We start from the raw sequence: 23,137 nt of genomic DNA, 5'->3' as shown, positions 1-23,137 counted from the left end.
CAGCCAGGTTCATTTTCAATACACACAGATGCTATTCTGAACCCCTGCAGTCCTATAAATACATGAAAAGCTGTTATATTAGGCATGAGGGCAGCTCTCCATCTCACAGTGTGTCAGTAATACAAGACAGCACCGCCGGATTTAGCTGCTATCAAGACATACAGCCTATTATTAGGCTACAATATTAGGATAACGGATACAGTAAAAAACGTGTGTGTATGTGTGTGTGTGTGTGTGTGTTGGATGAGGGGAGGCAATAGAAACAATGGCAATCAGATTATGTTGGTATTTTCCACAGTGAATGTGTGAGTGTTTCCATAAAGACCCTCACCACAGGCCCTGATACCCTGCAAATGACACTGTGTTACACTTGTTACAAGACATCTGCCAAAATGTGGAATAGGGTGTGTACGAATGTCTGTGTGTGTATGTGAGTGTGTGTGTGCTAATTAGGGTTGAAGGATGGAGAAGGTCAGATGCTATGGTGAAGTCAGATGAGGGGAAGCAGAGAGAACATTTAAGGTTGTGTTTAAGGCTTTATGAGTGACATTAATGCTGACTGTTAAAATGACATTTGAACATTTCCTTTTAATGCATAGGGACAGAAATTTAAATATTTAAGGTGTGCAAGGCCTGCCTGGCATTTATTTACTTATATTTATATTTACTTTTAAATGTAGCCTACTTGGATTTTACTCAGTCAAAACTTGGGATTTGTTGTGCTCTCATGTCAAGTCTTTATAAAACAAAAGAAGAAACATTTTAGCTAATACACATTTTGTGCTCTAGTGAGCTCTGTTTTCTCTATGTGTTTGAATCAAAATGAATTAGTGTGTGTGTTCATGGCAAAAGTGTGGCTCAATGACGTATTTTTGATCTACAGCTGGGTTTGGGTCTGCACATGAGATTTGATGACAATAGGAAAAATATAGAATATTATTAGACATATTCATTAAAAATGTACTCCAGCAATATCTTATTGCACCTCCATAAATTCAGATGACTCACAAGAGACAATGGAAGTAGCGGAGGCAGAGATATTCTGAATTTTGGTCCCTATTATGGGCCAAGCTCCAAAAACACTGGCTCCTACATTTCCCATGATGCAACCAAAAGCATGTTTTTATTATACCCTCCCTTGCTGGTAAACATTTCTCAAACCTGATGCCCCCTTGGCATGGGATTTGAGAAAGCCTAGGCTCTCTGTTATATGTAGTCTGACCCTGATGACATCATCAGGTTTATTTTCTTTATAAATATTATCCGGCTGTTGAAGTGCTCCTTTTAAACTAGTTAAAAGGTTGGGATGAGGAGAAAACTAGATGTAAATTCACAAAACAGTGCAACCCCACCTCCTTAAAATTGTGTTTATATATTGCTGAAGAGCTTTGCCTGATGCACTTTAAAGAAAATGTTCTTGTTGCTTATTCAAGTGCTACGTTTTTGTACAAGACACAGAGGTTGTAGTAAGGTTAGGTTTAGTCCTGTTTCATGTCACTGTTGACTTTTTCAATATTCAACCAAGAACCTTGTGTTGCCTATAAACATAAGCAAAAAAAAAGAAAGAAAATAAACAGATATTGTTGGATATAACAAATGAAACACAATATCAGTGCAAAAACATTCAGTATGAACATTTGGAACTTTTCAGATATTTTTATAAAAAAAACTTTTGTTATGTTAATGTGGGTGGCCATGTTTCAAATTGTATTTGCTGTTGGGAATGTGTTGCATATGAACATTTTTTATCAGACAGTGTTTAAATAACCTCATAAGCACAACATGATAGGTGGCAAACCAAGCAGCCACCACAATCATGAAACCGATGAACTTCCTTTAATCTGCTTGTCTCTTCTCCTGTGGAAGGTGCATCCTCACTAAGCCAAGGTGCAATTATATATTCATTTGCCGTAACAAAAAAATAAACAAACAAACAAACAAAAAAAGTTAACATGAATGTCTGTAATCATTAGATATACTCCCAGTATTGCAGTCTTGAGAAAACATTTCTAAACTTTCAATCCAAACTAGCATGCTCTAGTTAGTTTCTACCTTATTTATGCCAGTCTGTTTGGAGTTAGAAAATATGGGTGTACTTAATTTAAATAGAAATATAAAAATATAGATATATAATTTGCCTAAGACAACTTATTGGAAAAAGCAAAACTTTATTTACATAACACATTTCATTCAAGGTGGAAACACAATGTGCTTTACAGAGCATGAGCTACCAGGGAAGTTGCAGCCACAAAAACAATGTAAATATTATATAATATAACACATCAGACATAAGTAAACACAGTTAAAACAAAAAGATAGTATATAAAAATAAATAATAAGATGTGGGTGAAAAGCCATTTAAAGTTAAAAAAAAAAAAAAAAAAAAAAAACACTGGTAAAACAACACGTGATGGAACTCAAAATGTAAAATCAAGTAAATACTCTGCAATGCCATCCCGAGTCTCTGAGTTCATGTTTATGTAGGAGAATTTAGAAAAGAATGGAGTGTTTTTTTTTTCCAGAGAGGTGGTGGTGGGGGTCTGCTGTGGTGGTGTAGAGACAGGCAGGAGAAATGGAGCTGGCTATATCTGTGCACTGCTGTGGAAAAGCAGCTCAGTGAGGTTGCAACAGGTGCTGCATGCTAACATTTCCAACTATGCCAAACCGAGCCATTACACCCCCGCCTCTTTTTCCACCACGACGGAAGCGTGTGTATGTGTGTGTGCAGTCATCTCTGTGTACATATTGTAACCCCGCTATTGCGTTAAAGGGCTGTTTCACCCAAATTACAAAAACATTCTCATCTCACTTCCCTCTAATGGCATCTCCCCATACAGATACTATAGTTTTGGTTTTATTTTGTCCAGGTGACATATCTGTCTCTGAGATTTCTGCCTCCAATGGAGTTTCATGTGGTTGGCTACCTGGTTTCCTTGAATAATCCACAAATTCTATTCATCAGCCTTAAACTACAGTATGATAAAGAGTTCATGTATCTACTTCCATTTTAAGGATAGTGATATCTCTGCAGTGAAGCATGTTGCTACAGATTTTTGAGACTGCATAATCAATCGATCAATCAATCAATCAATCAATCAATCAATCAATCAATTTTTATTTATATAGTGCCAAATCACAACAAAAGTCATCTCAGGGCACTTTTCACATAGAGAAGGTCTACACCATACTCTTTAATTTACAGAGACCCAACAATTCCCCTATGAGCAAGCACTTGGCGACAGCGGTACGGAAAAACTCCCCTTTAACGGGTAGAAACCTCAAGCAGGACCCAGCTCTTGGTGAGCAGCCATCTGCCTTGACCGGTTGGGTTGAGAAAAAGAAAGAATCTCTTCAAGATATGATGGTGCCTGACCTTTAAGGGCTTTGTAAATTAGGAGAAGGATTTCAAATTCTATTCTAGATTTTACAGGAAGCCAACGTAGCGAAGCTAAAATGGAAGAAATATTATCTCTTTTTCTAGTTTTTGTTAGTACACGTGCAGCTGCATTCTGGACCAGCTGGAGAGTCTTTATAGACTTGTTAGGGCAGCCTGATAATAAGGAATTGCAATAATCCAGCCTAGAAGTAACAAACGCGTGGACTGGTTTTTCTGCATCTTTGGAACAGGATGTGCCTGATTATTGCAATATTATGTAAGTGAAAAAAGGCAGTCCATGGAATTTGATTTATGTGGCAGTTAAAGGACAGATCCTGATCAAAGATAACTCCCAGATTCCTTACGGTGGTGCTGGAGGCCAGGGTAATGCCATCCAGAGTAGCTATATCATTAGATAATGTGTTTCTAAGGTGTTTAGGGCCAAGCACAATAACTTCAGTTTTATCTGAGTTTAGTAGTAGAAAATTGCAGGTCATCCAGGTCTTTATGTCCACAAGGCATGCTTGGAGTTTGTTGAACTGAATGGTTTCATCAGGCTTCATTGATAAATATAATTGGGTATCATCTGCATAACAATGACAATTTATGGAATGTTTCCTAATAATATTACCTAAAGGAAGCATATACAAGGTGAATAGTATTGGTCCAGACACAGAACCTTGTGGAACTCTGTGTCTAACTTTTGCCTTCATGGAGGATTCAGCATTAACGTGTACAAACTGAAATCTGTCTGATAAATAGGACTTAAACCAGTTTGATGCAGTTCCTTTAATGCCAATTAAATGTTCCAGTCTCTGTAATAGGATGTGATGGTCAATTGTGTCGAATGAAGCTCTAAGATCTAACAGGACAAGTATAGAGAGAAATCCTTTGTCCAATGCAGTAAGGAGGTCGTTTGTGACTTTCACCAGTTCTGTCTCTGTGCTATGATGTGCACTAAATCCTGTCTGAAAATCCTCAAATAAACTATTGTTATGTAGAAAGTCACATAACTGATTAGAGACTGCTTTCTCAAGGATCTTAGAGAGAAATGGAAGATTAGATATAGGTCTATAATTAGCTAAAACACTTGAATCAAGAGTAGGCTTCTTAAGAAGAGGTTTAATTACAGCTACTTTAGAGGACTGTGGTACATAGCCTGTTACTAAAGACAGATTGATCATATCTAGTAAAGAAGTGCTCACTAAGGGTAAGGCTTCCTTAAGCAGCCTAGTTGAGATGGGGTCTAAGAGATAGGTTGATGGTTTAGCTGAACAAATCATTGAAGTTAGTTCAGAAAAGTCAACTGGAGAAAAACAGCCCAAATATATGTCAGATTTTACAGCTGTTTCTAAAGTTTCCTGTGTTTGGGGATAAATCAGTGCCTGTTAAGGGCAGGAGGTCATGAATTTTGTCTCTAATAGTTAGAATTTTATCATTAAAGAAGCTCATAAAGTCGTTACTACTGAGACCTATTGGAATACATGGATCAGTAGAGTTATGACTCTTTGTCAGCCTGGCCAAGGTGCTGAAAAAGAATCTAGGGCTGTTTTTATTCTCTTCTATTAATGCTGAGTAATAGGTGGCTCTGGCATTACAGAGGGCCTTCCTATATGTTTTAAGACTATCTTGCCAGACTAAGCGAGATTCTTCCACTTTGGTGGAACGCTAAATCCTTTCAAATTTTTGCGACGTTTACTTTAATTTACAGGTTTGGGAGTTATACCATGGCGCTAACCTCTTATGTTTTATTATCTTCCTTTTTAAAGGGGTGATGGAGTTGAGTGTTATTCACAATGAGCCTGTGGCACTATCAACAAGATTATCAATTTGGGAGGGACTAAAATTAGCATAAGAGTCCTCTGTAGTATTGAGACATGACATTGAATTCAGTACTGATGGAATTGCTTCCTTAAATTTAGCTACAGCACTATCAGAGAGACATCTAGTGAAGACATTTTTGTCTAATGGCGTGCAATCCAGTAATAGGAATTCAAAAGTTATCAAGCAATGGTCTGATAAAATAGGATTCTGTGGAAAAACTATTAAACGTCCAATTTCAATCCCATAAATCAGAACAAGGTCTAGGATGTGGTTAAGACAGTGAGTGGGATTATTTACACACTGAGAGAAGCCATTTAAATCTAATAATGAGATAAACACAGTGCTGAGACTATCATTATAGACGTCAACATAAATGTTAAAAACCTACTATAATTATTTTATCTGTACTAAGGATTAAGTTTGATAAAAACTCTGAGACTTCAGATAGGAATTCAGAATATGGACCAGGAGGACGATACACTATAACAAATAGAACTGGCTGTAAAGTTTTCCAGGTTGGCTGAGAGAGACTAAGAACAAGGCTTTCGAATGAGTTATAATTAAATTTAGGTCTAGGGTTGATGATTAGGCTTGAGTTGAAAATGGCTGTAACTCCACCTCCTCGGCCAGTGTCTCGAGGAATGTGAGTATTAATATGACTGGGGGGAGTGGATTCATTTAGGCTGACATATTCTTCATGACACAGCCAGGTTTCAGTTAGATAATATAAATCAATATGATGATCTGAGATTAAATCGTTTACTAATACAACTTTAGATGACAGACATCTAATGTTCAAGAGTCCACATTTAATTGTCTTATTTTGTTGTACTATTGCAGTAGTGTTTTTAATTTTTATTAGATTTTTATGAATGAATCCTCTTCTGTTTACTTTGGATTTAATTGATTTAAGTGGTTGGGGGACAGACACAGTTTCTATGTGGTTTTGGGCGGGTAACTGCTCTAATGGAAGAGCAGATAAGCATGTAGGACTGCAGCTCTGCAGCTCTGCCTCCTGGTCTCATAATGAAAACACAACTACATTACATTCAGTGTTTTTCATTTTATTTCAGAGGAAAAGAAAAAAAAATGCTACAAAACATCCTAAGTTTTATAGTGATTTGATAAAACCCAAACAGTGCAACAGCTGGAAAACCCAGACATCATCATCATCATCATCTCCAGCACCAGTGTCACTGCAAGCACTTTTTATTGATATTATTACTATGTGTAGAGAGAATGCATATTAATCACACTGACCAGACTCTGGATTTACATCTGTTCACTTTGCCCATTTGGGTAACATTTTATTTTAACTCCCCTATTTAGCATTTATAAACACTATATAAACAATTAATAAGTGGTTTATGAATGGTAATCAACTATGTTAACAAATACTACAAGTATTTATCAGTGCATGATTCAAATTTATACTGCGTTATCTGGATAACTTGGCTGCATCATCCACAGAGGCCTTTTTACACTCAGTCCATGTTCTAGTTTTCTGAGGTTCCAGGTTTTACTCAACAAAGTTATCCAGATAACTCAGTAATCCTGCTTCTCAGAAAAGACCCCGGATCTAAATGTACAGTACACAATTATGATCAGCAGAAAATACACACTGATTTTGTTGTATAAATAATCATGTCCAACAGCACATTCTTGGAAATTAATTCATAGTAGCAGGAGGACAAATCAGTGAAGTACTTTGTTTTTCGAAAAAACAGAAGAATGGCTGAATGAATGGATGGATACACACACACACAACTACACTATAATGTGTATTAATTGTTTATATAGTGTTTAGAGAAGCTAAATATAGTATATATGTAGGTTAAAATAAGGTGTTAACCACATTTGTCTTCAAACTGTCTTCACAAATACTACCTCAGTGAAATTGACTTCAGATTGAGGAGATGGATCAATTTTGCCTGAATAGACTTTAATCTAGTTTATACTCTTGTGTGTTTCTTTTGTAACAGTACTATAAATCTTTACATCTATTGCACACAGTTTGCTTTAGTCCAGTGTTTGGGGTTCTTGTCATGGTTTCCCTCTTACTTTCTTTCTGTTTCCCTTTTGTACTTCATTGATGAAAAAGTAAAACTTTCAACTTCCCATGACATCTGGCTGGTTTTCAGTAGTGTTGTGGTGTGTTTGTCTTTCTGGCCAATTCAAAGTAATTTATACAGGGGCATTGCAGTGATTTAGCATTGCATGTCCTTACAGTTGGGGAACTTGTATAATAGAGACAGTATTAAAAAAACCCTACATTTCGACAGCATTCAGAAGACCTTGCCAGCCTGGTAGACACCCATAGCTTTTTGTAGCAGTTTGTAGTACAGGCTGTTATAATTTTTTAGCCCCTAAACCTAAACTAAGATAATCTTGATGACATCATATGACATCATCAGGGTTATTTTCTCAGACTTGACTCATTGTGATGAGTACATTGACCTGAATATGTAAAATCTGTGGAGTGCCCCTTTAAAGCAGCTGGTAGGGCAAGATATGACATCAGGTTTGATCAGGTAAAATTCAGTCCAACTTGGCCAAGTCAATCCTTGACACTCTGTTAGCCAGTTGTTGTCTCAGTTCAAGCAGGCTACACTTAGTGAAGTTGGAGGTGTTTGGTTATGGGGCAACAGTGGTTGTGATAATGTGTAATTAGCAGGCTAATTTTAATTAGTTAGCTAGCCAGCTAACAGCTTGCACGTCACTATATTTAAGGATAGACTTGAAAGTGTTACCCGTCACTGGAATAGTTCCTCCTTTCCATATGCCCTTCATAGCACAACCCCACTATATGAAGTGGGGGACAATATCCACAGACCTTGTGTGTGCAAAAACACATTTTAAAGCTAATAACAAGTTTGTCAGTCTGATTTAGCCAAATCAAGCTTTTCCAAAGTTAGTCCTTTTAAAGGACTAACTAGTCCTTTTTTTAATGCCCTCTTCATATTTCACAGAGCCCCAGCAGAGGGATACACACAGACAATAAACGTACAAGCGAATGGCTAGGATTAAGATACCCAGCTGATTTGACTAACTCAGACTGCTCAAGCCTCATGTTAGCTTCAACTGAACCTGAAAATGCTACATGGCATAGCATTTTCAGGTTCACGTGTCCTTAACCTCTCCTTTAATCCTTGCAAGCCAGACAGTTTTCCTGCTCCTCCATGTTTGCATCAAATGTAGTTAAAAGTGATCTAGTACAAAGCTCTACAGTTTGCTACAGTTTAACACACTTTGCTTTTCTCCTTTTGTTCACTGTATATGTGACTGTTGAGCTACTGTAATTTGACTGCCTTTAATGATGACTAGTGACAAGCAGTGACAGTTTCACAAAATATTAAAAGCAACAGCACAAAAACAGATTATTTACATTTCATGGGGAAATGTGTTCAACCAAGAGTTAGAGAGAAGCAGATAAACATGGGGTACACAAATTTGAACAAAATAAGAATCCAAGAATTCTGCTACAGAGGTAAAAAGAGTGCTGCGACTTTACAAGTTTTAAACACTTGTAAAAGATTGCTATTTTAACATGAATATAAAAATTATGACACCGAACTGAAGAAACAATTGTTTGTATGAGGCAAGGGGGTTGAAACCTAATCAAACATAAAAACAGTTTACCATTTATATTTTGAGCAACATATGAATGCTGAAAAGAACCTTTTTTAGAGACCTATTTTTTAATTGTTAATGTGCTAAAAATATTAATTATCAGGTTGGTTTTTTTTTTAAAATTTTCAAAAAAAACATTGAAACCTGGGATTAAAGACAGAATTGCGACTTTTTCGTAAGAATTTTTCAGTATCTAAAGATGTGTTCAGACTGAAGTTGAAGCAAATACAGGTGTTTTTTTAAGTCAATGCAAATATGTGAGAATACATGGCTTTGCCCTGGGAGATGCAAATTAAGATGAAGAAGCATGTCTATGCGTTTTGAAAATGTCTTAACATGAAAAAGAAAACTGCACTTATCCCAAGGTTTAATAGCTATAATTCATGAATGTACAGAGACTAAAAAAATACCGTATAGATACAGTATGTCTGGTGGGAAATTAACAGAAAGAACTGGATACTGATGAGTTTTGAGATCAGACAGAGGCTAAATTGTCACACAAACACAGCACAGGCACGTGTGTGGTGCATACTTTGCTAGGTAGCTACAGCTAACTTTTGCACAGTCTGTTATTAGCTGTTTGGGGTGAATAAACCTCTGTATAACAGTAGTGGTCAAATTTGTTCTAATCCCAAGCACAACTTATCTTTGTGTAAAGTCCGAACACTCCTTTTATTATACTTAAATCTTTGAATTCAGACAGAATTCTAAGATACTGTGTTCATGTCACATTGGAGTAACCATAACCAGTTTCAAATGTAGCTATGTCAACATCCAAGTCAGAATTACGACAGGGAAACTCATCTTTTTTTAAAAACTCTTTTTTTTTATAGAGCTATATATATCCAATATATAAATGCCAAAAAAACAAACAAACGTGGACCCCTCATGCCAGCCAAAGTCTGTCTTTCAAGATAATTAAATCCAATTTTAAGAATGTTGTGCTATATTGTAAATAGCCTCACGTGGCCAACTCTGCAATCATACAGCTGTCTTAAATTTCAGCTGACATGAATGCCAAGTAGAAACATAGTGACATTAAAGTGGGATACCTATTTTTATTTTTAAATGTATTCTTCACATGGCCTTATTCATCCTCCATACAACTCCTGCATTCTGACATGTTTTTACTGTGGATGCATGTCAGCTCTGGTGTTGCATAATCAGCATTCCCAGTCAATCCACTTTTTTTTTCTTTTTTCTTTTTTTTTTTTTTTACCACAAAAACATTATTGGAAGAAAAGAAATGGCACATGCTGCCCATTTAAAATTAAGTATTCAGTCAACAAATATTTGAAATTTTTGTCACACAAACAAAACTAATGGTACACTTTATATCATATAACTTATAACCCCTGACACCTTTTACAATTTACAAGATCTTTGTCAACTTTTTTAAACAAAACACTCATTCTGCTGTGGAATTTAATTGCAAAATCTTCAAAGAGTTAAGATTATACAAAAAGAATTCCAACTATTATTTAAAAAACAGAATGAATTAAAGTGCAAATGATGAATGTATCCTTCCGTGGAAACATTACCAAAGTTACCTTTTCTCTTTTCTCCACAACCTGCCTTCATAACAATCATGATTTGATGTGTATATGATATTCTATGAGTGTTTGTTTCATTGTGGCTCTGCACATCTGGAGAAGGACTGCCATCTACTGGTCAAACCATAGAAAACATCTGTGTTAAACCAGACCCATTCTCTCCAGTCCTGTATGTGTTTCTGGTGTGTGTGTGTGTGTGTGTGTGTGTGTGTGTGTGTGTGTGTGTGTGTGTGTGTGTGTGTGTGTGTGTGTGTGTGTGTGCAATTCAACAGCAATTCAAGTTTGTAAATCAACTTCATTGTCCCCGTAAAGTTGCAGACACATATTCGACCCATGTCTGATATTAGTCCTGTGGTTTGAAACGGAAACATTTTCCAAAAATATATCTTTTTACTCATCTATCTTGGCAGATACATCATAAAAATATTCCTTGTAGCAAGTGTTGAAGAAGCAGATAACAGTAAAATGGGGGTTCAGCATTTCCATCCCTTCTGATGTTTTTCCAACAATATCTACAGATCAATCTGGTAGAAAAAAAATGCTGACAAGTGCAGGTACTCACAAGAATAAAAAATAGGAACTGTTTGACTTTGCTTCAAGGGGGGGGGGGGGGGGGGTGGTGAATGTAGTGCTAATGTCTTTTACTGTAAACGTTTATATACTATGGAGTTCAAGATGGTAATACTGGCATTCTGAGCTGATGACAAATGATCCCTGCTTCCTTCATTGGTGCAGTTTGATCCATTTAAACTGCACATGAAGCTCTCAAGTCTGTTTTTATTTACCTGCCATCTCTTGAGGTCCCTCTATTGTCTTTGGACAGTAATTTATGAGCCACGGCTGAGCTTCCAGGATTTGAATCAGATGTCGGCCTGTGAAGCTTCCTTTTGGTGTTGCCGTGTCATGACTATGACCAATATACCAATTTATCATCTTAACGTTTGCGACTAATTCAACATCACAATAAACAGGACAGACTACTGATCAGTTTGTCACACAGGTTTGGATGGCTGTCTCTGACAGCTCTGTTAACGTTAACACTTCCATATTTGGCTTGGGGTCACTTTACCAATGCATTCAGTCAGTCTGGGATCTGGTTAAAGGACTGTTTTATATTTTCAGCTCCTGACGCCAGCTGCTGCAGTCCACTGACAAATATTGCAGTGAACAGTAAGTTCAGTTAAGATAGTGGATTATTAGAAATCCACAACGGAAAACCTGATTATTATAGCAATGCTGCGCCCTCTGGAGTAGCTTTTACATCGCCCAGTCTGACAACCTGCCATGCGCATTTGACATTAAGTCTGACCATAATTTCTCAGTGCCTGACCAGTCACACCACCATCCCTGTGCCAAGGTGAAGTTTCACAACACTCTTACTCTACACTTCTTTTATTTCTTTATCTTGTGAATAAGCCTTAGGGCAAAGCACTGAGATGACAATGAGGAGTTTGTGTGTATGTGGGGAGATTTTAGACCGTTTTAGAAAGAAGCTAGAAGAGGCTAAAGGGCCAGACGTAGTTCTACATGGACAAAGACGTGGTTCAGTTTCTATGTCACTGGGTGTCTGCATAGACTGATGTGTTTAAATGTTTGCTGGTATGGACAGTCCACATAGACATCATGTATATGGGGAGAAGATTAAATTTACTGTCACATGTATGCAGAAGGCTTAAGTCTGCCCTCAATGTTTATGGAAATATTATGCTGATGCTTTCTGAAAATGATTTGGTCTTCAGATTATTTTCTATGCATTAGCAAAAATAAAATACAGGTTATGTTGGAGAAAGACTGTTGAGAGACAGAGTGGGAGACACAAAGGCCTTCAGTTTCACAGCAGTGTGATACAGCAATGTGTGCAAAGCTGGCAGTTAACTGGAAGGTGGAGGTAAATCAAATTAAGCTGTGTGGATTTTCCCTCTAACATTCATCTCAGCTCCTAACATCATGAACCTCATCACAGTTTCACATTAGTTTATCTGTCAGACATCAGTCCACCACTGAGATCCATCAGCTTCACTCTCACCTCCAGTTGCTGACAGAAATCTGTGGAGAAACATTTCAGTCCTTCATCTCCCAAATCTGTATTTCATTTCTTAAGTGGCTTATTTAACGAATTCCATTTTTGTTTGCACACAGACTACCAATATGAAATCAAAAAATGTAATAAAAGGAATTTGAATTGCAATATACTGTATTCCTAATCATACTCTGAAGAGACATGGTAGGGTTCAGGAACTTACTTTACATTAACACTGTTTTAAGTAGAGTCTCCAAAATACTGTGATATTTCTCTGTCATTATCGTATCTGTACCTCATAACTATCCACATTTATCTTTTAATACATCATACAACAGTGACATACATTCTGTTGTAGCTACTCAACACAGAGTCTCTCCAGATAATGGAGAAGAGATTTGTCTGCCTGTCAAATATGAACAGTGCAGGCAGAATATTCATAACACACCCACATCAGGTGTGACAGTGTGTTCTGCCTTTTCCATCAGGTTACTGAAGTGAAACTATAAGGCCAGAGAATGAAATGAGCATACAGCCTTATTTTGTTCTATTAAAATCCAGGGAGTTTTAGCCTCCCCATGCATGATGTGCTGGTACGTGTACAGGGTGCAGGGCATCCTCACCTCTAACCTAATGAGCATGACCATTAGAAGATGTTGACATGGACAGTACTATTGCAGGTGTTACCATGCAATGCTCAGTCAACAGGTCACCTGACAGCCGGAGCAACAGAATGAACTCTTCCTGTGTGTAAAAGGCCAACGAGCTGCTGCTGCTGCTTTTATTACTGATGTGATTTTGTTTTGTCTGGTAAGTACAAAATATCATATCAGCTCTACAACAGGTGCATTCATTTGTGGAGTTGATAGTGAAGTGATGTTATTGATTCATTGTGTTTTGGACTTTAAAGTTATTTTAACTACTGTATATTAACTCCTGCTCACCTTTTAACAGATTGAGCATCAACCTAGTTACTCACAGTGAGTACCAGCAGTCAGCGACTAGTGATCCTGTGAAGACCTGGATCAGTGATGAGGGTTTTAGAGTCAGCATGCTTCAGGATGTTTCAAACTCACAGACGAGACATTTTTCCATGGAGTTAGCCCTTCATGCTGTGACTGGTAGTCCAGATGGCTGCCGTCAGGTGCACTGACGCTGTGAGTGGATGGACTGTTTCCAAGCCATGGGTGGTGTCCAACTTTAAGTAGCTTGTCTTGGATCTATTCCAAACCCACAGAATGTTTTGTCTTCAAAACATCAAATCCAAACGGATCAGTGAAAAGATAAATGACTGGCTGCACTGCTACACCAGGAGAAACTCCCTGGCGTGAGGGCATCACCAAATCCAAAGTCAGCTGCACTTCTCTGTGATGTGGATCTCTGAAGAAACTCTGTGAACCTGGCGGGATCAGGTGTGTTCGCTGGGTGGATGATACCTTCTGAGCCATGGAGGAGCAGCAGCAGTGCAGAGGGATAAGGTGGAGTGGGTGCTAACGGTGACAGGGTGGTGGTGATGTGTCAGTTTTCAGCCAGTGACAGTGCCAGAGCTGCCTGCAGTGCTGCCTCTTCATCAATGCTGTAGTCCTGAAAACACACAGAAAGACTGCTGCTAGTCAATGTGGACCATACATAACGCAACTCTGACCGAATCAATAACTTGTAGACCATCCATTAATTAAGGAGTCTGATCTGTTTGCATTGGTCAGATTCAAACCTTGAGGACAAACTCCTTGATTTCATTATAGCCAAAAGTCCCAAAGTTCCTCTCAGATCATTGTTGTGTCTGAAAACAACAGTAAACTATTAGACATCACAGAGAGGAGCTTTAACCAAAAAGGAGGCGTGACAAAAAAGTACATTATTATTATTATTATTATTATCATCATTATTATTATTATTATTATTATTATTATTATTATTATAAATATCAGGGGGTTTTTTCCAATAGAAGATTGGTAACAGATATAAGTTATGATATGCTGTGGACAGCTTTCATTGGAACTACTTTCTACAGAGGTCCCAGTGAAAACTTCACAGTGTGTTCTGTGGACACTGTTTTTGGAAAGAGATGTTGCTGGTGAACATTTAAAAATGTTCATTTGGAATGCTGTGAGTACCACAAGTTTAATTCCGTTCACCTCTGTTGTATTGGGGTTGGAGGCAGAAATCTCAAAACCTGGACACATAGGATCAAAACTATCTGCATTGAGATACAAGTAGAGGAAAGTGAGAGAATGTGTTTTTCTTTTGTTTTGTTGTTTTGGTGGGATGAACTTCAAAGTGAAGAATTTGCTTCATGCTTCATGTTTAGCAGGTTAAAATGATGATTTGATTTTTTTGCAGTAGATCTTACAAAATATATTTAAAAAGACAAAAACAATAACAGTGTTGGACTTACAACAAAGGTGTCATAAGAGAACTTGTGTCTGTGGAGGAGATGCTGGAGGAAGTTGGAGCTCTTATAGCTGGGGTCTCCCCACGGCATAGCTGAACACACAGGACACACCTGAAGACACAAGCATACAGCACAGTCACAGAGAGTCACTGTTAGAACTCAAACAGCACAGTTTTAGCTATGGCTGCAATTAACAATTATTTTCATTATCATAAAATAATCTGTTGATTATTTTTTCATTTAGTTGGATTAATGGATTAGTTGTGTGGTCTACAAAATGTCAGAAAATGGTGAAACATATCAATCACTGTTTCCCAAAGATTATGTCTTCTGTCATTTTCAAAAGATATTCAGTTTACTGTCATGGAGGACTAAAGAAACCAGAAAATATTCACATTTAAGCTGCTGGACTCAGAGAATTTGGACTTGAAAAAATGTCTCAAAATATCAAAATAATCAAAATAGTTGGTAGAGTTAAATAGATTGGAACAGCCCCTTTCAACCAAACACTCACAAGAACTAAGTCAATCATGAGTCATCATGATGTTCTTTGTGATTTAGTGTTGTGTGACTGTGCTGACTGCAGAGGCACAAAGACAGACTGGAAAAGCCAAGAGGCTTGTCTCCAAAGTGGTGACTATATGCTGATTGTTTATCTTGCTGTCTTCCTGCTTCCTACATAAACATAACCACTAACAAATATTAATGATAACAACTTTATTTCCCTCAATTATTCTCTCACACTATTATTAGATGATCTGGGAAGTCGGCTACAAAACCGCTGTTTAATGTCAATACATTTAAAAGAAATTCCCATCACAAGTCCTAATATTGATACTAGCTCCACCCAGTGTTGGTTTGCAGTCTGAATGAATGCTGCACAAGTTGTTATAGTCTGGAGGTTTGGTTGTGTCAGTTGGAAAGTGTTATAATGCAATGTGGTTTATTCCAGAACAGGTTCTTACCACTTTATTGGGGTCATTACGGTGGTTGTCCATACAGTGCTTCACCAGTTCCTGCTGGTCCAGGTTTCTGGCTCCACAGAACGGACACACAAATGTTGACCGGTTTGGAATATTGCTACATATGTGAGGACACACATACACAAACAGAAGACATGAATCAACACACGCTTGTAAGATAATTCAGTCATTCTGTCTTGGCATTTTATCTAAAGAACAAAGCGCTTCAATGTTTTTAACGTCAGTCTTGACCTTCTCACTGACTTGTTGGTTTGGGAATTTAAAGAGAGAAGAAAAGAGAAAGAAAAAGAAAGAAAGAAAAAAGAAAGAAAGAAAGACAGAAAGATGTTGAGAAACATAGTGAAGTGACAGTGAGGAGACATTGCCTGGTAATAATCAAGAGCCACAATCCAATCACTAGTGACTGCATCTGATAAAAGAAACAGACAAATGAGAAGTCTACATGGTGAGTTTGTGTGGATGGGAACACAGTGTGGGTAATGACAGGGAGCAGGAGGAGACCTAACACATGAGGATGTGTACCTTGGTATAGGTTGGGAGGTTGGTACCACAGGGACAAACTTGGGACAGTTGGCTATCTGCTCCTGGACTTTAGAACAGGAAGCAATGTGGGACCTCATCTTTACCAGAGCCACCTGAGAATAAACACACACAGTTATCAAGCAGGCTGACCTACAGTTACAGGAGAATAACACCATCTGCAGAGCTGTCTCATTAGCGGTACACGCTGCCATGTCAGAGGAGTCCTGTCCATACATACTGTACACTTTACATTACTGTCATGATTGATCATATCTGATCATATTTATTAGCTGAACACATGCCAAACCATAAAATAGCACTGTTCAAATGTAATCTACTTCTCATCCAACCTATAGTCTTTACTGTTACAAATGATAACTGTGCTCATGTAAACGTCCAATGATACATTCTTTCTATGTAAACTAACAACACACGTTCTATTTTTCATATTTGTTTTGTTAGTATGTGTTCCTGAAATGTTGTGTTACAATTTTGTGAAATGTATTTTCTGTAGAATGTTTCTATTTGGTGCATCATAGGATACCAGAAATGTTTCACTATAACTGTAAAATAAAAACATAAAGAATGCAAATGCTTTCCTGTATGAGCTGCAAAAATAAAAAGTACATTCTTATGGTTGTCACACAATATAATCAAATCCATCCATCATGGAGACTTGCATATATGGTGTTCTAACATGGTTCATGGAACCATTGGATGTGTACCTTCTTGCTACAGCCCCTGCAGGGAGCTTTGTATGAGGCAAGCTGCTTCTCCACGCTGCTGGAGCGCTCCACTTTCTTGGGGTCAAAGGGGACCCGACAGAGAGGGCAGAGGGGGGAGGTCACCTGAAGACATGGCTGCAGACACTCCCCGCAGAACCTGGAACAGTAGAGAGAGCATCACTTCATCCATCCTTCCAAGATAAATGTAAAGAAGATGATGAGATCCAAGCCACAGACATTTGACTGCTTCACTGTCTCTTTCTTGGAAGAAACATGTGTGTCTTCAGGTTTTGGTGGACAACAAAGATCTGTTCTATTCTGTTCTATTCTAATGCAGCCGTTTTCTTCAGTCCAGATGATCTAAACACACACACTTCATTATCTGTTCTTCCACAGAAAAAACTGAACTGTTACCAAGACATTTCTGACATTTGATTTTAGAGACAAGGTGAAGTGTATAACTTCACCTTGTCTCTAAAATCAAAATATAAGGCATCATAAAATAAAGACTAATTCCCATCACAAGTTACCAGAACCTAAATTATGTCTTTAAATTTCTTTTTAAGTCTTACCAACAATCAAAAAATCATTCACTCAATTTACAATCGAATGAAAATTTGAGAAGCTGCAACCTTCAAATGTACAATAAAAGGTATTTTGGTGGGTGTTTTACAATTGATCAGTTATCATCATTTTCACTCATTTTCTTGGGATGGTATAATGGAACTAGTTTAACCAAAAATGTGCATACTGGGTTCTACATGTCCTCCATTTATAAATATTTCAGCTACATAAATCACTTCAGCTGGCCCAATGGCACTAAATAAGAAAGTGTGTATGAGGCTCAGCAACGGCTTTTATGGAGAAAAGTCCAGCCAGAGCTGTGAAATTAGACTTCCACCATATTTAGGATGCTTTTTATCACGCTGCAGCAGGGCTGCTCAGCTCATCCACATCTGATCCAATGATGAAGCCACTGAGTTTCACAATATCTGGTGCATCACACACCACATCTCTCTGTCAGGAACACTTGGGTTGTGAGTGAAACTGACTGAAAAGGTTCTATTCTGGGCAGATAAATTAGTTTCACTTTCAAGTCTGACAGATGAAAACATGGAGGCACTGAGAGTCAGACATAACACAGAATCTGTCGACGCACTGTTTCCCTGTGTAAGTACACACAAGCATTAGTGTTTCCAGAAGTTTCATCTATCCCCATCAGCAGCAGGAGTAAAAATAGCTGCATTTTACCTTTAACTGGAAATAGAACAGAGGCTACCTGAGGTCTGGTCTGCTCTTTGTTGTTCTTTTCAACTGCAGACTGAGTAAGATTACACCTCTCTGGCTATCTCCTCTCTGATGATGCTGAGGCTGATAATGTCATTATTCCATCAGTTACACATTTCACAATGCTACTTGACTGCAAATGGTAAAAGATCCACCTGGTTAGAAAACAGGCGAAATACAAAGTGCAGCTCACGAACACAGATACAGATATAGCCTGCAGGTTTCAACATGTTTTGGTTTTCTTTGTGTAAAGCAGCTGACTGGTTTACAGCACTCAGCCTGAGGTCTGTTAGCAAAAGTTACACTTCGATCTACCAATTTGCAAAGTGACTCAGATCATTTTGAATCAGGTAATGACTGACGACTTGTCATTTCTGCAGAATTCTGGCCTTGTTTCCTCCCTGTGCACCTGCAGACAGACAGGAGCTGCCTCTGTGTCACATGACGTCCCCTATCAGTGAGAAGCTTCTCTCTTGTGTTGACTATAACACGACACCAAGCCTGTAGTGCTGCTATCAGCAGTCAAGCTGCAGGTGGCAACTTTACCCATGCACCCCAACAACTCTTGTGTTTGACTAAAGGCGTCAGAAGCATCAGCTCTCTCTCTCTCATACCCAGCACACAACATCTTTTTTGACTGTTTTTGAGTTGTTGTTTTTTTGATAATGAAATATTTAAGGCTAATATAGAGGTGTTGCCTGTATTTTCTGTTGATTAATTAAATTACTAATAATTAAAGGCATGAAGGTATATGATATTTAACTACCCCTGTCTCCAGTCATTTATGCTTCATTAAATCAATAAATATAGACTTATATAAAACAAACCTACATGAGACTCACATATGTGTTTTATGTGTTTATGTGTTCATCTTACCAATGAAATAACATGATTTTCAGTTCAAGCTAACTAAAAAGGACTGCTATTCCATTTCAATCCATCCCAATCAACTCATTTCTTCAAACTAAAGCTGAACTTTAGGCTGAAGTTCATTCAAAAATGTGTTTTTCTTCTTGTTCCTTCAGTTGGATGTGTAGAATGATGTCTGTGCACAGTGTGTTTTCACATTCATCTGCAGGAGGAGGAAAGTTTCTCTGAGCTCACCTTAAATCTCACTTAGACTGTTTGAATATACAGTCAATGTTTTGGAGCCAGTCATGGTCCAGTATGCAACTTACACAAGTGTAACGTGGCAAATTGAATCTCCAGTGCACAAACACTAAGAATGGACTTTTCAGTGAGGTAGGAGACATCTTGTGTCCAGCGATTCAATTTGTTTAATTATTTGAATATACATATATTCTGGATTTTTCAATGAAAGAACAGAAGTAGATGTCATTTTCAGGATTTGAACATGGTAATTGAACTTTTTTGGTGGAAAAAACAAATTAGCCACAAATCATTATTCAAAGCAGAGGGTTTTTCATATGTTCAAATATGTCTAAAGAGGACCTTTAAATAGATTCATAAAGCTGTATTGATTGGTGTACTTCCTGGATCCTGGACTGTCACACGATATACATATTGCGGTCCTGCATGTCTGTGTCCAGAAATTGGACATTTTACTCAGCAGCTCAGATAAATTATTACAGGAAGAATGCTGAAAATACAAACTCCCTGGATGGTAGGCAATCTCATTTGTAACTTCTAAGGTGGTAGAAAACAATGTGGCAAAGTAACAGAAAACAGAATTTATTCCCACCAAGAAAGTCTTGAGAAGTATGATGCTCAGTGCTGCCTCTGGTGGCAGAGTCTGGAAGACTGTAGTTTGATTCAGTAGTACTGCTGTGAAGGGAGTGACCTTTCCTGCTCAGAAAATATCATGTTTTCACAAGTCCAAGCAGCAAAGCTGCTGGAACCCTTTTGTATTTGTTAGGATTATTATTATTATCATTATTCTGCCCTAGAGGTATCCGGGTCTCAGAAACCATAACAGCTTCAGTTCCCAAACTTGGTAGATTGGTTGGAAATCTCACCCACTACTCAGACAAAAAAATGATACTGATTGGCCAGATGGTGGCGCTATAACAATAAACTTTACATTTAGCCTATAACTGTAGACTACAGTTTGTTATTATAGCTAGAACTGTAAGTCTCACAAACATTTTTTTCTGTATTCTGTGGATCCAGATGAATCTGTTCATATAAGCCACACCCATCTGCACCAAGATAGATTTTCCGCCATTTTGAATTTTGTCCACATCTGTTTTTTTGCTACTCCTCCTTTAAATTATAAGCAATCATCACAAAATTTGGCACATAGCATATCTGGACCAAGCCAAAAAAGAGTGCTTTTTCTGATTTTTGATATTCCATACCATTTTTGAATTATACATTTTTAAACCTGTGTCTTTAAATTCAATTTTACATAACCATTCATAAATTAAAATTGGCTTAAGCTATTAACCAAACTCGGTGCATGTGTTTGGATCCTAGGTTCGAGCTTCGCTGCACAGTCCTTGTATATTCTGCCATTAGGGGCTGCCACAAATGTAAAAAGTTTATATCTCGTAATCGGCTGCATGGATTCATATGAAATTCAGTTTGCACGGTCTAGGGTTAACTTAGACTCTACAACAAATCTAAAATTCTAAACATTGGACATTCCAACTTCAAAAAATTAAAATAAATCACCTGTATGTCCTTCAGAGCTGAAATGTTTTCAGCACATCCACTGAAGTCTGTCTGATTGCAACCTATGGTCAATTCACAAGTCTATCACTATATTTTTCAAAATATGCAAAATCAACATATTATATATATAAAATCAAATCTATATCTCCACAAGTCTTCATATGCTACTAAAGTTGACACAGACATTTTTTGATACTAGATATTATTCAGATCAGTGGAATGGTGAGTCCACAGTGATATTCAGTATCTTGCTCTAATTTGTACTGTTTGCACAACATTTTCTATTTCATCTCATTTTTAAAGAAATTTCACCAAAGTATTTGACAATACACCCGACACCAGCAGAATGGTGTGTGATTTTTTTTTTCAGAATTTTCTCACCAGCATTTTGACAGTTGTAAGCATTTGAAGTTTAAACAGACAAAAACACCCCAGTCTGGCACATGTGATGTCATTGCCTCAAGTTATAAGAGGGTATGTGGAAACCACGTCTCCCCAGTGGTGCAGTCAGTAAGTCACCGGGTTCGAGTCCCTGGGTGTCCACCTCAGACTTATCAAACCATGTGGCAATTTATGATAGTGGCATGTTTTCAAATTCTTGTGAAGGTCATATTCAGTGGAAGACTGCCCTTCTGTGCTTGAACCCCATTCATGGCCGTTTTCTTTGCACCCTACTGAGTCATCTTTACTTACTTTTTAAGTTGGTAAAGAGATTGCCTTGCATCCTCTGAGTTTGCATTTTGTACATTGTTTTGTTTATGAGTCCCTCGGTTGCTGACCTGCAGGCTGTTATGAGTAGTATCAGGGTTACTGAAGAAACACTGTTACAGCAAAAGATAAGGTTTTTAAAAGAATGTCTTAGACAAAATAAATTGGTTCTACACATACCAGGTGACGTCATGTAAAAACATATTTGTGAGCCAATAATTTTATGAGAGAAAAAAATAGTTCCTTTTCATTGTACCTTTAAGGCATTTGTCTTTGAGCTCAAAAATATTCGGTGAACCAGTTATTACTTTTGTTAAAAACACATTTCTAAATCTTATTTTAGACCTTACGGTTCAAATTATAATTATCTCAAGAACATTTGTGCACTAAAAATAAGCCCATACAGAAGTCCTCTGTTCCTGTCAGAACAGTAGTGATGATTATGCATCAGTCTAATGAGTCCGACAGTATGACTGGCTGCTGCAGCTGCTGCCAGATGTTTAAAGAGTAGTATTGAACTAACCCAGACCAACTGTTATTAACAATATAGAAACCTCACTAAATGTCTGTCTGCTTTCATAAAACAAAGCAGCTGTGTATTTTAAAAGCGACATGGTTCCGTCACTGTACGAGCACAAACAATAACATACATCCAAACAAGAAGTAGCTACTTTACGTGTGAGCACAGCTGGCGATGCTGACGGGTTTATGGTAGACCTCCAGGCAGATGGGACAGGAGAACTGACTCTCGATGCTCTCCGCCGGAGCTGCTAGCGAGCCTGAGCCGCTGTTCGGCGGCTGCTGCTGCTGCCTGAGCTGGGTGCTCGCCGAGACAAAGCTCCGAAACATCGCCATCATGGAGCCGGAGAGGATCTGCAATTGTCGACAACAGCTCGCTGCCCGAGAGAGGAAGCTGTCCAACTGTTCAAACTGCTACCAGCTAGTGCATTATCAGTACAGCAGTTTAAATACGTATCGTGCAAACATGATATCTGTTCACGATGCTTGTCATAAAATGATGTTGAATAAACCACAGCATTACTTTTCCCTGGCTGGAGAAGACATGCCGGAGAAGTAAACATTGGGAGCAGAGCACGTTGGTGAGTGTCAGCGCGATGCTGGAGGATGACCTGAATAAAAAACATCGATCTATAAACCCATGGAGTCTGTGTGATGCTGTGTCCACACGCTTGTCAGATTAGCGCTTTTGGTCAGACCTCAGTGAACGCTCGCGAACAGCACGAGAGGCTACAACAAAAGCCCTCCACGCGAACTGCTTTATGGAGGTTGAAGTCCTCTTGTTCATTTACTTATAGGACTGTACGTTTCTTTACAACTGCAATCCCAGAGGCCAGTTCAGAGGTGTGTAGTAAACGGACCGGGCCAAAAGTCAGCAACAAACCTCGCGTTATCACGATTTATGTTTAACATCAGTGCAATTCATTACCATCGTAAACAATGTAAAACTGAGAGTGTCACA

At 38.1% G+C, this 23,137-nt stretch overlaps 1 protein-coding gene across 1 annotated transcript; it reads right to left on the bottom strand.

The window, feature by feature from the left end:
• Positions 1–6,248: 6,248 nt before the first annotated feature.
• On the bottom strand, positions 6,249–22,924 carry LOC137196575 (E3 ubiquitin-protein ligase RNF166). Its single transcript, XM_067609261.1, has 6 exons — positions 22,334–22,924; positions 17,029–17,185; positions 16,304–16,416; positions 15,764–15,878; positions 14,802–14,909; positions 6,249–13,987 (listed from the first exon to the last, which is right to left on the bottom strand). The coding sequence occupies exons 1-6, from the start codon at positions 22,513–22,515 to the stop codon at positions 13,922–13,924; spliced, it is 741 nt and encodes a 246-aa protein (XP_067465362.1). The 5' UTR covers positions 22,516–22,924; the 3' UTR covers positions 6,249–13,921.
• Between the last annotated feature and the right edge of the window lie 213 nt (positions 22,925–23,137).

The sequence above is a fragment of the Thunnus thynnus genome, chromosome 14 (genome assembly GCF_963924715.1).
Source record: "Thunnus thynnus chromosome 14, fThuThy2.1, whole genome shotgun sequence".
Taxonomy (NCBI): domain Eukaryota; kingdom Metazoa; phylum Chordata; class Actinopteri; order Scombriformes; family Scombridae; genus Thunnus; species Thunnus thynnus.
This window is presented reverse-complemented; position numbering and strand designations above follow the sequence as displayed.